This window comes from Podarcis melisellensis, assembly GCF_964234715.1.
Source record: "Podarcis melisellensis genome assembly, chromosome: 8".
Taxonomy (NCBI): Eukaryota; Metazoa; Chordata; class Lepidosauria; order Squamata; family Lacertidae; genus Podarcis; species Podarcis melisellensis.
In genome coordinates this window covers 42602557-42617493 of record NC_138540.1, presented here as the reverse complement: position 1 = coordinate 42617493, position 14937 = coordinate 42602557, and the positions used below count along the sequence as shown (strand labels likewise).

Here is a 14937-nt window from a genome sequence, read left to right as displayed (position 1 = left end):
GGGCTTCATGGGAAAATAATTTCTGGGGGACAGCAGGGAAATTGACAGAGACTGATTTCTTTACGTGGGATGAAAGTGAAAAAGCTAAAATCTGTCTTCTTTGCCTGTACTCATAGTCACAGTGGAATGTAGCAAAGAAGATGTCACCTTAAGCCGGGGTCAAATTTACCTAGTTTTTTTTTTAATGGAACCCCCCCCCCCCGCCTCGATCTACCAACTGGAGACAGTTGGAAAAGACAATACAGTACGAATTAAAGAACAGGATGCCTCTGAGCACTGTGAAGTTGTTTATTGTACCAGTCCTTTCACACAATGGTCCACTCCAGGTTAACCCTGAACATTCTTGATTTTAGCACCCTAATTTAGATGGGAAAAGCCATTTCCTTAATGGCTTTTTTCAACAGTCACAAGTCAGAAACACTTGTTGGACTGCTGCAGATCACCCAGAAATATACCTGTAAATCCTGATCTACCTTCTGCTCATCTCTGCCTTAAGCTATGCAGCATTAAGACAGGGGTGGGGACCTGGATGTGGCAGGTGGGCCAAATTGTTATTTCCCTGACCCTTTGTGGGTGGGGCCAGTCACCAGCATTGCAGTGATATCAAGTGTCTTGCTTGCAGAGCTCCTTTCAAAGCACTATCTTGTGGAGTGCTTTGAAAGGGACCTAGTGATTGGTGGGTCTTACTTAGCCCCACTCAAAGTGTTTTGCAGGCACTGCCGACCAGCTGCTTTCAGCTGAAGTGTATACGACTTCAGTGCAGAACAAGTGGGCATGGCTTGGCCGAAATAATCCTTGTGGGTCAAATGGGGAGAGTGAGGATTGGGGCTAATTAGGCCTATGAAGATAGCATCAACTCTGTGTGTCTTCTTTTTCGCATAGCAGAAATTCCTTCCCAGATTATCTTCAGCAATACTTTTGTACTGTTTGGTAAGCAGTCCAAGGAATATTTATTGATTATTTATTGAAAAATTATTGATCCTCTAAATCTAATAAATTTGTGGTGGTGGGGATGATGATAATAGTGGCTATCCCAGTATGTTGCCTTCGATTGAATAAGAGAGTGAAGAGGATGCTGCTTCTGAAAAGGGATAGCTCTTTCTGTCCAAGAAGGCTGAAATAGTTACATTCAGCTCCTGAATTATTTGCCTCTATCTGCACTGCTGCTTGGAAGAGGCAAAGCAAAATAATTCAGGAGTGGAATGTAACTATTTCAGCTAATAAGAGCCAGCTACTCCTAAATCTCCTACAAGTGGTTGTGTTTGATCCAAATAGTGCTGAAAGCACTCCTGGGGCCTTTTCTGGAACTTTCAAAAGTGTCTCACTGTATCACGTTATAGCAAAACATGTATTCCCCCAATCTCTGGCAACTTTCCTACTTGTTTTCTAGAAGTAATACAGTAAGGTGGCAGTGAGGTCTCTGGGGTCCTTTGGAGTGTTCTTACCTTGGCACCCCAGGGACTTGCAAGGCAAACAAAAATACAGTGGTATCTTGGGTTAAGTACTTAATTCATTCCGGAGGTCCATTCCTAACCTGAAACTGTTCTTAACCTGAAGCACCACTTTAGCTAATGGGGCCTCCCGCTGCCGCCGCGCTGCCGGAGCATGTTTTCTTTTCTCATCCTGAAGCAAAGTTCTTAACCCGAGGTACTATTTCTGGGTTAGCGGAGTCTCTAACCTGAAGCATATGTAACCCAATGTACCACTGTATATGGGTGTCTTGTTGCTCCATTTTTATTACTCAGATTAGTTCCACCACCTGCTGGGTTTAAGAAGAGTAGAACTCTTCTTTATTACAAGGAGGCAGTCTAAATGGGGTACCAACTCTGCCAGCTTCTGGTCTCCAGCCACTCAAACTCTCCTAGAACATTGGCATACATTTTCTGACATTGTTGGCAGAGTCAGATACATGATGTCTTCATGCGACTATAGAGGTGTCATGGCAGACAGTTGTAGATTTGAGTCAGGAACCAAATGCATAGCTGCTCCAAGGCACAGAGCTGCTGCTGACTCCAGACCTGAAAACCCTTAATCAAAGATTTGGATGTGGAAACATTGCTATGAAAAGAGGGCATCCTCTCCTTTATGAACAGTTTTCTGATGTAGGATCTAGGGCAGAGTAAGCCTGGGATTTCCTGGTCCATTGCAAAAGATCATATTGGCTGATTCATCAGAATTAGTCAGAGCCCAGGTGGTACATTTAAATAAAGATTTACTAAGGCTTGCCTGTAATGCCAAAACTAATGGCCACCAGAGTCTGAGGATAGGCAACCAAGGATGAGATTGTCCCAGACAGTTTGTCTTAGAGCCAGATGGTTGGACCTAAATGAGCCTTGGTTTTGACACAGCACAGGAATTATTCCATTGAATCTCAAGAGCTTCTAGGATTTCTTGTTGTTGGCAGCGGTTGCTTGGACAGGATAGAAGGTCTTAACCACCCTTGAACTGAGTGGCCAAGCCTACTAATAATGGTAAACCTGTGGCATGTTTGTCTGTCTCTCTCTCTTGTGCAGAGCACAGATTCTCTTCAGTCAGCCATCCAGCCGGAAATGCAGATAGACCACGGAGGCATTCAGATTCAGTGAAATGGAGTCAGTGAGAAGCAGAAGCACCACCACCACCAAACTCCACTCCAGCCACCTTGTCTGGCAGCTGAAGATCTTCTCAGCTTGGAGGATATTCTCCCTAGCCTCTCCTGTACATAAGAGTGTGAGCCACTCCATTGAACTGATTGTTTGGAACCCCCTCCCACAGGTCCTCATATGAAGGAGCTCCCTAGAATCTGATGTGCGGATGAAGAGAACTGCCATCATTTTCACTCCAGTACAAAAGACTCCTAATGGACGTGGTTTAGCCATACCTGAAAGAAAAAGATGTTTTTGCAGAAGATGAAAGCTAGCTAACCTTAATTAATTCAAAAGATTACAAGTGAATTGATGTGCCACCTTTCATCTCCGTGACTCATCCTTGTAAACGTCTCTAGATACCTTATCAGACTCTTGCCTGTCTTGCAGTACATACCTTACCACACAGAAAGAATCAAGAGTGCAAATATATTTTGCTGTTGAAAGAAGAATTTTTTAATTTGCTATGTTTATAACGAGAGAGAGAGAGAGATGGATGTATTTAAGAAAGAAAATGGGGGGAAGCCCATTATCACAATTGTTAGCTTTTTTGCTGCTGTTTTTTCTGTTTTGTTTCAGTGTAACCGAAATAAATTTTTTTAAAAAGGAAAAGAACAAATTTCCATACACATACAACCCTTGCCTTTTTTGTTGATATTGTTGCTTAACTACTTTTCTAAAGAGGGGTTAACTACTATCCAACACTTGTAATTATGCATTTCTAAAGAAATAAATGTGTATTTATGAAGAGCATCCTTCTCTTGCCTGTCTGTGGAATATAACTCTTCTGAAAGACTTGCCTTTTCACATAGTAGTGCTTTACTCCCACATTAATTTTACTCAGACATTCTCCATCCAGGATGAAAAGCCCCCTCACTCTCATTGCCACCTGCCTCAGTGACAGGGCCCCCTGGAACAGAGCATCTGAAGATGATCTTAACATCCAAGGGTGATGTGAAGACAAGTGATCCTTTAGCTCTTTAAAAGTAGGTCTCTGAACTCTGAGTTGAGATTGAAGCCAGTGTTACTGTTTAAACACAGTGGTGATATGACCCCAAAGCCCAGATACACTTGGCACCCTAGCAGCTATGTTTTGGACTAAATACAGTCATAATGCATCACTTCCTACAGTCCCAGTAATAAGTAAGGATAGATTCCAGCATTTCTCTTACAAGTAAAAAATAAAATAAAATTGGGGCTTTGGAACATGGATACTTGGATTAGGGCTTTTCACCGAAAGAAACATTCCTTGCTGGGATGGATAGAGGTTCCCTCAGTTCATTGCTGCAGAATTAGATCACGTCACACCTCAGATTTGAAGCACTTCAGGTTGCTTTGCCTCTTCTTCCAAAATTGTAGGCCACAAAGGGTGTGTCAATAATTGTATGCAATTGGCAGAATTGGATTAAATTTGCAGGCATAGGCATCCCTGTTGTATGCATGAACATGGCATACAACTTAAAGGTGTTCCTAGGCACTGCTGCTGATATGTTACTTCTGCATCCCTTCCAAAAACACTGTAAATTGGAAGTAAAGAGAGAGCCCTGCTATAGTTGCTGAAAGCTAGACCTGCCAGTCACAAAACTACACTCCCCTTCCCGGCCTCTCCCTTCCCCTCTGGCAGGCATTTTCCAGTTTTGGTGAGGTTGGAGGAGTGTACAAAAGAGTATCAAACTAGTAAACTAAACAAAAAAATATAACTCCCCCCCCCCCGCTTTGAGTTGGTTCTAAAGCTTCAGAGCCAGCCTGCTTTCTCTCATACTACCTCAGAGCCAAATATCTCTGAAATGAGCCTCAGACTCATGCTTTGTCTGAAGTGAATACATAGTCATAACTGGGTTGGGCCCAGCTGCCCCCCTATCTAGACAGGGATAGTCTAACTTCTGTAATGATTCAGAAACCAGCTGGTACAGAATTCAGCAGCCAGGTTGCTCACCAGGGCAAGACGGTTTGAGCATTTTACACTGATCCTGGCCCGACTGCACTGGCTGCCAGTTAATTTCCAGGCCCAATTCAAAGTACTGGTTTTGACCTATAAAGCCTCAAATGGCTCAGGCCTGCAATACCTGAAGGAATCCTTCTCCCCATATGAACTGACACAAACCCTGCGACCTGAGGCCCTTCTTTGTGTACCCCTTTCATGAGAGGGCCGGAGAGTGGCAACACAAGATCGGACCTTTTCTGTGGTGGCTTCCTATTTGTGGGTTGCTCTCCCCTGGAATGCTCTCACCGGCACCATAATTACTTCTTTGGTGATCACTCATAGCCGAGTAAGATTGTCTGGTGCCAGGCAAAAGCATTTCTCTTCTCCTAGGTCTTTGGATAATTAAACCATCTATGGCCCTTTAAATTGTGTGGGGATGATTTATTGTTTCGTTTATTCCTAGATTATGTATTTTTGTGTCTTTGTATTGCTAACCACCCTGTGATCCTCAGATGAAGAGCAGTATAGAAATGATGATGATGATGTCACTGAAGTGGGTGCCAGGCCAGTTCAAGCCATGTATGTCATGGGCAGGTCTATGAGTTGCACCCAGGCATCTAAATGCATCCTACTTCATTGCATGCCTTGAGGCCCACCACCTCCTGGAGGCAGGGCATTAGGAAATACAACGTAGTACATTCCATTTTGAAAATGATTGCAGACTGATTTTACCCATATACCTCCTGGCAATCAAATTTTTCCTCTTCCCCCACTTCCCCCCTCTCTTTTGGTTATATGGCTCCTGAAAACTGGCTTTGGCATCCCATCTTTTGCAACATGAAAAATAACCATTGCACACTTGTGGGATGTCTTTCTTCCAAATAGATCTCAAAGCAGTTAGCTGAGATTTCTTTTTTTTTCTCTGAATGCAAGGGTGTGTGTTTGTGCGTGCATACGCGAAGATCATTCCTGGAAAATGATGCTTTGAATTTTGGTTGGGGGTGTGTGTGCATTAGTAGTATGCTGGAATGAGCAAGGAGACGCAATTGCGCTGAGCCATTTGGGATTATTTGGTAGCACAGTAAATTAGTGTTACTTGATACATGCAAAGGGCAACAGTGGAGAATCCAGCAAAGGGAATTTTGCACGGTGGAATGCAATTAGCCATTTACAACATGGCAAGAAATCCAAGGTTAACACCCTTGTTCTTGTAAAATAGCATTTTGGGAATTTTCAGTAATGTTCTCTCCTGCAGTATAATGAATTAGTCTGGAAGAGAATTTTACAAAGGATCTGCTCTCAGCAGCAGATATGTATGGGAAATTGCAATTGGGGAAAGATATTTTGACTTGAAACAAAAATGTGTTCTGGGCTTGACAATTCTGTTGTGGTAGTGTATTTCCTCCCCCCCCCCCTTTAATAATAAATTAAAGTGTAGTTAAATAGAAAGCTAGGCTGAGCAAATTTGACAGATTGCCACGTACCTTAATCTAGAAGAAGGAAGATTAAGAGTTTTGGTTTGCCAAGTCTTTCCCAGACTTCCTGCCTGACCTTGGACTTCATCACTTACCTCTGGGACTGTGTAAAACGGAAGAAAAAATGGCTTTTGAAATTCCATCTCCCATGCCAAGAACAGCCATATTCCTGTACCAGATTAAATTATGTGACTTAAAACTTTGCCTACATTTGCTGATTGGTGAAATTACAGGAGGGAAATTCTCTCATTTCGAGGCAAGTAGGGAAAAAAAATATTATTTGCATGTCCAGCAAGATTATAGAGTTCTGTGGTGGGACAGAATAGACATTACGTATCTAGAAATGACAACATTTCAAAAACCCAACTTTTCTAGATTCTATCAATGAAAAACAACTGCTTTAAAGTGGAATCAATCAGGCAACCGTAAAGTAGGCTCCTTGCAAAACAAGGTAAGAAAAGCCAACACTTTACTTTTTTTTATGCAGTCTGGATCCCTATATTTTATTTGTTTTAGGAGGGGGAGAATGGGTTTATCCTGTTTTCAAGCAATGCTAATTTATGCTTGCCTTTATTTCCCTGAATCATCGTTCATTTGATTAAGACATTTGTATAGGGTCATAGCTTGGTTTTCAAACAATTCTCGAATGTTTTGGCTCCCAAACGCCGCAAACCCAGAAGTGACTGTTCCGGTTTGCAAACTATTTTTGGAAGTCAAATGTCCGACGGGGCTGCCACGGCTTCTGATTAGCTGCAAGAGCTTCCTGCAGCCAATCACGCTTTGGTTTCCAAACGTTTTGGAAGTCGAAAAGTAAATTTTAAAAAATGAATAAAGTGCTCTTGTGCTTGGGACCTGCTTGTGCATTTCCTGCAGATATCTGATTAGCCACTGTGAGTACAGGATGCCAGGCTAGATGAGCCCCTGCTCTGATCCAGCAGGCTCTTCTTATGTTCTCAGTGCTGTGTGGTTTTAGCTTTAATTGGTACTGACTCCTGTTAAGTCCCCTTGAAAGAGAAAAAAGATAAGCTCCTCTTCTCCCTCTAAAAAAAAAGGGGCAGGGGAAGGATTCAGCATCAACCATGTAGTAACAATCTTCTTTAAGATATATACTAAAATGTGTGATAGGCTTATTGGAAAATTAGAGAGCAGCTGGATGCAGGGCCATCAGAGGCAGTCACTGCTGGACCAGGCCTAGATTCTGAGCCTTCATTAAAGAAAAGTAAGTAAGTAGACCTTTTGGAATGAAAGTTTTGAAGCAAAAAGTGCAGGCAATTGCTTTGTGAGCAATTGCTTTGTGAGAGATGAGCCTGTTCCCTGCTTTCAATGTCTTTAGCCAGTTTTGAAATGGCAACATTGTCTATCCAGAGCAATGTTGTCTACACTGACTGACAGTGTCTCTCGAGGATTTCAGGTAAGGGACATTCTGAGCCCTACCTGGAAACACTGGGAATTGAACCAGGAACCCACACACAAAGCAAAAGCCATGTCACTGAGCTGTGGCTCTTCCCCTATGTAACATAATATCGACAAAACTACAACAGCTGAATTAAACTGCGGGTTTTTCATGTGTATGTGTGTATAACAGAGCTGAGCCAGAAAAGCAGAAACGTCTTAATGCTTTCTCCCAACATTGCACTCTCCTCCTCATTCTCCTCTTGCCTTTGGGAATCTGCAGAGAGTATCTTTCCTGACTGTGTCCAGGAGGAGGAGGGTTAAGAATGCAGAGAGGAGGGTGGGAAGGGAATCCCTCGCTTGGAACTTGAGACTTTCCAGCTGAGAGGGGGATGCAGACGTCACTCTCCTCACTGCTGCGCTCAGCTCCCATGTCAAAGGAAGTCCAGGGAAAGAGCATCAAGGAATCCAGCACCACTGAGAATACAGATATGTAATGCCATCACTTCCGACTTCGGTGAGTAGAGAGAAAAGTGTCAGTCTGTGAAATAGCTTTGCAAAGGTTTTGAAACTTTCTCTTCGGAGACGGCCTCAGGACCGGATACAGGAATCAATTTAAGAACAGAAGCCTGCTTTGCTACCAGGGGCTCAAGAACAGTCTAATACAGCTTATGCAAATGCTGTTACGATCCGGTGAAATCAAGTCAAAGAAATGTCCTGGGATGGTTATCTGTGATACATGCACACCTGCCAAGAACCCAGAACAAAAGAGAGAGAGAGAGAGAGAGAGAGAGAGAGAGAGAGAGAGAGAGAGAGAGAGAGAGAGAGAAATACACAGGGCTCTTAATCTGTGAATGTTCAGGCAGCTTCTGGAAAAGGCTCTTTTCTTTTTGGTTTGGGTAGCTGCCTGCTTTGGTCATCCCATGCATTAAGACTGTTTGATGCTGTGCTTATTAAGCTTGTGACCTTTAAGCATTAGGGGTTTCCTCAGATGGTGGGGGGATGTCAAGTCATCCACTTTAACCCAATGTGGGAATGCATTGGAAAGACCTAACAGGGGGCATTGCCCATCTGTAGGTCCCTTTGCCCTGCCTTAAAAAAGTGAAGTGTGGCCATGAATCTCCTCCCAGCACACAGACTACGAATTTATCATAAATGAAATGTCTAAACAATCTATGGCCTTTTAAACCGAGGGGTGGGAGGTTGTTTGTTTTTATTTGTTGCTACGGTGTGTGTTTTTGTGTTTTTATATTATAAAACTCCCTGTGATGAAGGGTGGTATAGAAATGTAATGAATGATAATGATAATGTTACAGCTGAATGGTTTTCTGAATGAACAATAGTGCTGGGGTGGGTCAAAGTTTTTGCATTTGTGTTTGTCCCACAGAATGAGAAAGGCAGCCAATATCTTTCCTCTGGATCAAGCCAAGATGCAAGCTTTCAAGCTGCACAGGAGTCTTCAGGCTGCCTCTTTTGAGAGTGTGGGTGTTTGTGTGTGAAAGACACATTTTTGTGTGTCTGGTCATGATGCTTACTCACCCTATGTCTGATTATTCAAAAGGACTCTTCTGTGGATTCTGCTTCACACTGCACAACAAATTGGCTTGGGGAAAATACCAGCATACTTCTTTCTATAAATGTGGTTTCCGCAAGGAAAGAGAAAGAAATACCTGAAAAAAGTTTGGAAACTGGGGGAAGAGGGGCAGTCAGAGAAGGGAATAATGGAAATACGTGTATTTTCATGCTACTTATGAACAGAGGAAGCAGAATAGATTATGAGAAATGAATAAGCTTATGTATATTTGCATTTGCTACTCAGGCTTTCAAGTTTTATTTTGTTTTTAGTCACAGGGTGGTGATGGGGTTGGGGGTAGTGCAGGCCAAGAGATAGGCTTTGACACCCTCTTCCTTAAATTGGTTAAGAAAGGATTCTCAGCTGAACCTGCAATAGTCCAAATGAATTGCCCTATCTCTCTTCCCTCTCTTGGCTCCAGTTATATCCCTCTGAAATCTAAAATGGTCAAAGATCAAATGCAGTTGCTATCAAATACAAGTTCAATACAAGTATCTGGTCTCCGACCATAATAAATTATCTATCTATCTATCTATCTATCTATCTATCTATCTATCTATCATCTATCAAATACAAGCATCTTCCTGCTAAAAGCCTCTGACAATGACACAAACATCACCTGGTGCTTAAGGGCTTCACTAGCTACGTATTCAAGCCCTTAAGTATTTTTTTTAAAAAAAAATTTAAAACCAAACTGCCAGCATGGAGGGCCTCATCCAAATTGGGACCCTAGTGGGTAGGTCCTTGGGTGGGAGCCTGACTTCAGCTCAGATGCCTCTGGGAAGCCTGCAAGCAGGGCCTTGGGATAACTGGGTGCTAGCATGTTTAGGGATTTAAAGGTCAAACTTTTAAAAGCTGCCATCCAACCAGGAAAAAATAAGAAACTTCATCTGCCTGGTGGTTTTGCATTTTGGTCCACTTGCCAGGAAATAAAAATGATCAGTGGGGCCAGGAGCAAAGGAAGAAAAGTGAGCGGTGGATGGGATGAACACATGATAGAACATTCTATGAGCCTGGGGTGGAGGAAGTGAAGTCCCCCCCCCCGATTCCCATGGAAAAATCAATTTCACACTCACCCTTAACTATCCCCTGGTCCTCCGCTATACACTGTAGTGGAATCAGCAGATTTTGTATCAGGCTCCTCCCCCAATTTGATGGGGGCCTCACAACACTAGACTCCACCCCATTAGGCCCCACCCCCTTGCTCAACTCCGAGACCCACTCTTGACCCTGACCCCAAAGGCTCCACCTTTGTCCCGCCCAGATACGACAATCATTATTTTCTATTTTGAGGTTTGGCAACGCACTCCGGGTGGTCTCTGTTTTTGATTTCCGCTCTTGTCTCTTCCCCCATGCTGCTTTTGTTAAGTGCATGTTTTCCATTACAAAGCTTTGAGACAGGCTAATGGGACAGCCACATTTTCCTAGTATAAATGTATCCCCCCTTCCCCATTCCTTAGAAACCATAAATTCCAGCTGTGCATCTCGGAAGGAGCCATATTTGAGGCAGGTAGATTTACGAGTGTGGCAGGCTTCTCTCAGTGAGGTCTCCCTTGCAGGGAGAGGAGAGGTCTCTGGGGAGTCAAGTGAGACTATTTGTTGTGGCTGTGGTGGTGGCCATGTGGGAGACTTGAGACCTCGCCAGATGGTTTTAACGGCTCTTGATTCTGTTTGCACTAAGCTTGATCCGGTGGGAGTTTTGGGGAGAGATGCTTTGAGTGGAAATGCATCACCAGAAGAAAGGAAGCAAATTAGCATTAAAAACTGTGTACTTTTTAAAAATAAGTATAGATACCTGCTGGATCAGGCCAATGGCCCTTCTGGTCCAATGTCCCCTTCCACAGTGGCCAACCAGATGCCTGTGGGAAACCCTTAAGCAGGACCTGAGCACAAGAGCCCTCTCTCCTCCTGTGATCTCCAGCAACTGGTATTCAGAAGCATTACTGCCTCAGACTGCGAAGGCAGAGCAATAGCCATCCTGGCTAGTAGCCATTGATAGCCTTCTCCTTCGTTAATTAGTCCAATCCTCTTTTAAAGCCGTCTAAGTTGATGGTCATCACGGCCTCCTGTGGGAGTGGGTTCCTTAGTTTAACTATGCATTGCCTGTATTTTGTCTGTTTTATCTGCCCTGAATCTTCAAACATATGTATGTTCACTGTATGTCCATGAGTTCTAGTGTTACAAGAGAGGGAGAAAAACATTTCTTAATCCACTTTCTCTGTGCCATGCATAATTTTATGCACTTCTATCATGTCACTTCTTACTTGCCTTTTCTCTAAACTAAAAAGTCCCAACACTGCAACCTTTCTTCCTAGGAGAGCTGCTCCACCCCCCTGGTCATTTTGGTTTCCAACTCGACAATGTCCTTTTCATGGTGAGATGGCCAGAACCGTACACAGTTTCCAAGTGCGGTCACACCATTTGTATAATGGCATTATGATACTGACAGATTTATTTTCAATTTCTTTCCTAATGATTCCTAATATGGAATTTGTTTAGATATGTATGTTGGGTCCATACTGGTTGTACCTTTTATGTCTATCTGTGCTTGTTTTGTGTTGATTGTTTTGATCTTGTTGTCAGAAGCTTTGGGTTTCCTTTCAGACAAAAAAGGCAGAGTACAAATATGAAGTGAAATGAATTGGTTGCTGGAGAGATTGGGTGTGCAGGGTGAAGGAAACAGGTGCATGTTGGATGTGCACAGGAAAAAACCTATTAATATAGTTGTCTCCAGTTCATGGCCTATCTCCTGTCCCCCCCACAGAATTTGGCACTGGTTAGGGGCCTAGTTTTTCTATTGCTTCTGTGCAGGCCCTCTAAACTGCATCCTCTACCTAGTGGTAGAGAATGCACGGATGGCTTGCAGTGGGCTAGGGAGAGTTATCACATCAGATGGAGCCTTTTCCTGCAACTGTCACATGTCCAGTGATTGTAGAAACAGGCCCTGGCAGAGGAGGATTTAGGGGAGTGCAACTAGTTCGGTTACACTGGATGCGAAGCCTCGGGAGTGCTGCTGGGGGGTGCCGCAAGTATGATTTACATCGGGCACCAAATTTAGGTGTAGCACAGGGTGCTGCTGAAATTTGAGACCCCCAAGATCTGCCACTGTCCCTGAAGCTTGTACTCAAAGAGCCACAATGCAACACAAAATTTGGTGGGTCTAGTTAAGTCACCTAGTTTAAACATGCTTAACTCTGTTTTTTGAACTTGGAGCGTAAGATAAAACCCTGAAGCAGAGCTCTTTTGACATGTTGGTTACTGGTTGTTTTCCAGGTTCCATTCAAGGTTTTGACCTTTAAGGCCTTAAATGGCTTGCGATCTGGTTCTCTGTCTTGTTATGAGCCTGCTTGGGTGAGATCTGCAGGAGAGGCTCTTTTGAGACTGTTACCCTTACAAAGGAGAGAGGAATAGTAACGCCACTCTTAGTGAATCAGAAGCTGCATATGTTTTGCTAGCATAACACCTCCACCTGCAGAAGCCAGCTTAATGGGCTTGCGTGGAGAGGGCTTTCTCCAGTGCCGTTCCACAATGTGGAATGATGCACTCCCCTGTAGTTCGTGCTGGTTCACTCTGCTTTCACATCTTTTTAATTTGGCCGTTCCAGTTGCTTTTAGTATGCTGCTTTGGTGGTATACAGAAAGGCATTGTGATAATAAAGTCTATTCACTCCATTTTTTCTATCCTTAATCAGCAAATATACCGGTATATATTTTTTAAAAATAGTTCCTAACTTTGCACATTGAGGAAACAATGTGCAGGAACGCTAGAGCGTATATTTAAGTAGGCTACCTCTTTGACCCTCCAGTGCTGGACTCAGAGGCATTTGATCCGAAGTGTGGCCGAAAAACGAACCTTTTCCAGTTATTCTTGTAAACCTTCAGAAAGTTTGTTTAGATTTCTGCTTTTTATTTCCTTTTCCTTTTTGCATGGGCACGCACCCCAAGCCTGTGTACATGTGGAGAGGGCAAAATGAATCCATTTCATGGTTTAGTCATGGTGGAAATTTCATCAGATTTTACGGTTTCTCATGAATGCGGGGGCGGCGAATCACATTATAGTGCATACCTAATGATTATGTAGCATGCAAAAGATTTTCAATGGTTGCATATTAAAAGCTGATAAGATGGCAGTTGTGTTGTGATAATGGTTTTTTTGGACGGACGATGAAACGATGTGTGGCGTGAGCAGAGTCTTATTTGTCAATGCGTCATAGCTGGTTGCTGTACCTCTACGCCTATGTAATCCTTTCCAGAAATGACAACTGGTCTGAGAAATTACCTTTCCCCTCTCTGGATGGCTTTGTGCCTCTCTAGGCTAAGAACTGTTGTTTTAAGAAAAGCTGAAGATATGAATTACCAGCGGGCTGGGCGGGCTGTGGTGAGCACAAGTAATAATGATGGTTCCTGGCTTAATCCCAAGTAAAGGTAGCACTGAAGTAGTTCCCTCCCTCCCTCCCTCCCTCCCTTCCTAGTATTTATAACCAGCTCTTTCCTAAAACTATGGAATATGCTCCCACAGGATGTGCAGTAGTGATGGCCACCAACTTGAGTGCCTTTCAAAGAGGATTAGACAAATGGTGTCCACAAGGCACCAGTGGACCTTCGGCTAGGCTCTGTCACCTTCCTTCTGGTGCCACCCATATGTGCTGTTCCTGCTGAACCTCCAAGACTGCAGCACCAGCCTGCCTGAGCATTCTTTCTACCAGCTTGGCCCCACAGGCCAATCCATGCTCACCAAGCTCTAGGCATACCCACCACTGGTCCCTCTGTCCCTTGCTTGCTGCTCTAGAATTTGGCTTCTGCCTCTTTTGGACCATGCATCTGCTTGTGTACCACTTTGACTGCCTGCCCCTTCTCCCAGACCCTGCAACTTGATAGGGTCATAGAATTATGGCCATTTGTAGGGAACCGTGATGGATGATGGGGACTATGGAATAACTCATTTCCAGTCAATTTTGGGAGGCTGCAGTCTAGATACATTTTCTTTTATGTTTGAAAGACACCGGTTCCTGTTTTCCCATCCACTTGGGCTGGCTGTGTTCTCTGGCTCTGTGCTAAGGGCTTATAAAGGGGTCAGTGTAAACAGAGCTGAGGAGGACTTAATTATGTGAGCTTGTTGGGATATTTACCTTTTTCACTCTCTCTTTTATTAAAAAAGTCCAAACTCTTGATTGGTTTGGATGCACAACGTGACTGGGACTGAAGGAAGTCAAACTTGCAGCCCCAAAGTTCTCTGGTTGGTTTTGAGCCCTTTCTTTTGCCTGGTGGTCCCATGTGGCTGGTTTTTCTAACTAGCTTCCTGTTTCCTGGGAAATAAAGTTGACATGCTTGGCTTGTCCTGCCGCAAAACGGCTTCCTCCCCCCACCTTTTCTCTTGCTTTAATGCTGACCCAGACTTTGCAGAGAGACCTGTCTAGCACTGCTTGCTCTTTAGAATGTTAGATTCCCCCCCAGGACCCACTGCTCACATTGAGGCTCAGATCACATTATTGATGCAGACCACAGAGTGCAAAGCAGTACTGAAGAAGAAAGTGCTTTTGAGCGTGTGCAGATTGACAGTTTGGGATGGGGGGGCATCATAGATCAGAGGTTCTAGACCAGATGCTGGGCAGATTTTAGGCTTTCAGGATTTTTTCAGGACAGCCCCCCCTAATCAGCTGGAACCAGTTGCAAAATAGTGTCCCATTGAAGTTAGATTCAGAACGAATCATAGAATTGTAGAGCTGGAAGGGACTGCCTGCAATGCAGGAATCTCAGCTAGATCATACATGACAGATGGCCATCCAACCTCTGCTTAAAAACCTCCAAGGAAGGAGAGTCCACCACCTTCTTCATTCCACTGTTGAACAGCTCTTACTGTCAGAAAGTTCTTCCTGGTGTTTAGTCAGAATCTGTTGTCTTGTAACTTGAATCCATTGGTTCAGGTCCTAGCCTCTGCTCTATCTTCCAT

At 43.7% G+C, this 14937-nt stretch overlaps 2 protein-coding genes across 5 annotated transcripts in view; both read left to right on the top strand.

Moving 5' to 3' along the window:
* BANP (BTG3 associated nuclear protein) overlaps positions 1-3372 on the top strand; it is a 146843-nt gene extending 143471 nt beyond the window's left edge. For both annotated transcript variants that reach the window (XM_081920218.1, XM_081920219.1), the window contains exon 13: positions 2514-3372. In XM_081920218.1, coding sequence (XP_081776344.1) covers positions 2514-2585 — 72 coding nt within the window. In that variant the 3' untranslated portion in view covers positions 2586-3372. The remainder of the gene's footprint in view (positions 1-2513) is intronic.
* A 2989-nt stretch (positions 3373-6361) lies between these two features.
* The window catches only part of ZNF469 (zinc finger protein 469), a 270776-nt gene continuing 262200 nt past the window's right edge, over positions 6362-14937 (top strand). For 2 of the 3 annotated variants that reach the window (XM_081920134.1, XM_081920126.1), the window contains exon 1: positions 7824-7932. The gene's annotated coding sequence lies outside the window, so the exon portion shown is untranslated. Of the gene's footprint in view, positions 6475-7823; positions 7933-14937 lie in introns of those variants that run through there. The other variant, XM_081920130.1, reaches the window with a different exon arrangement.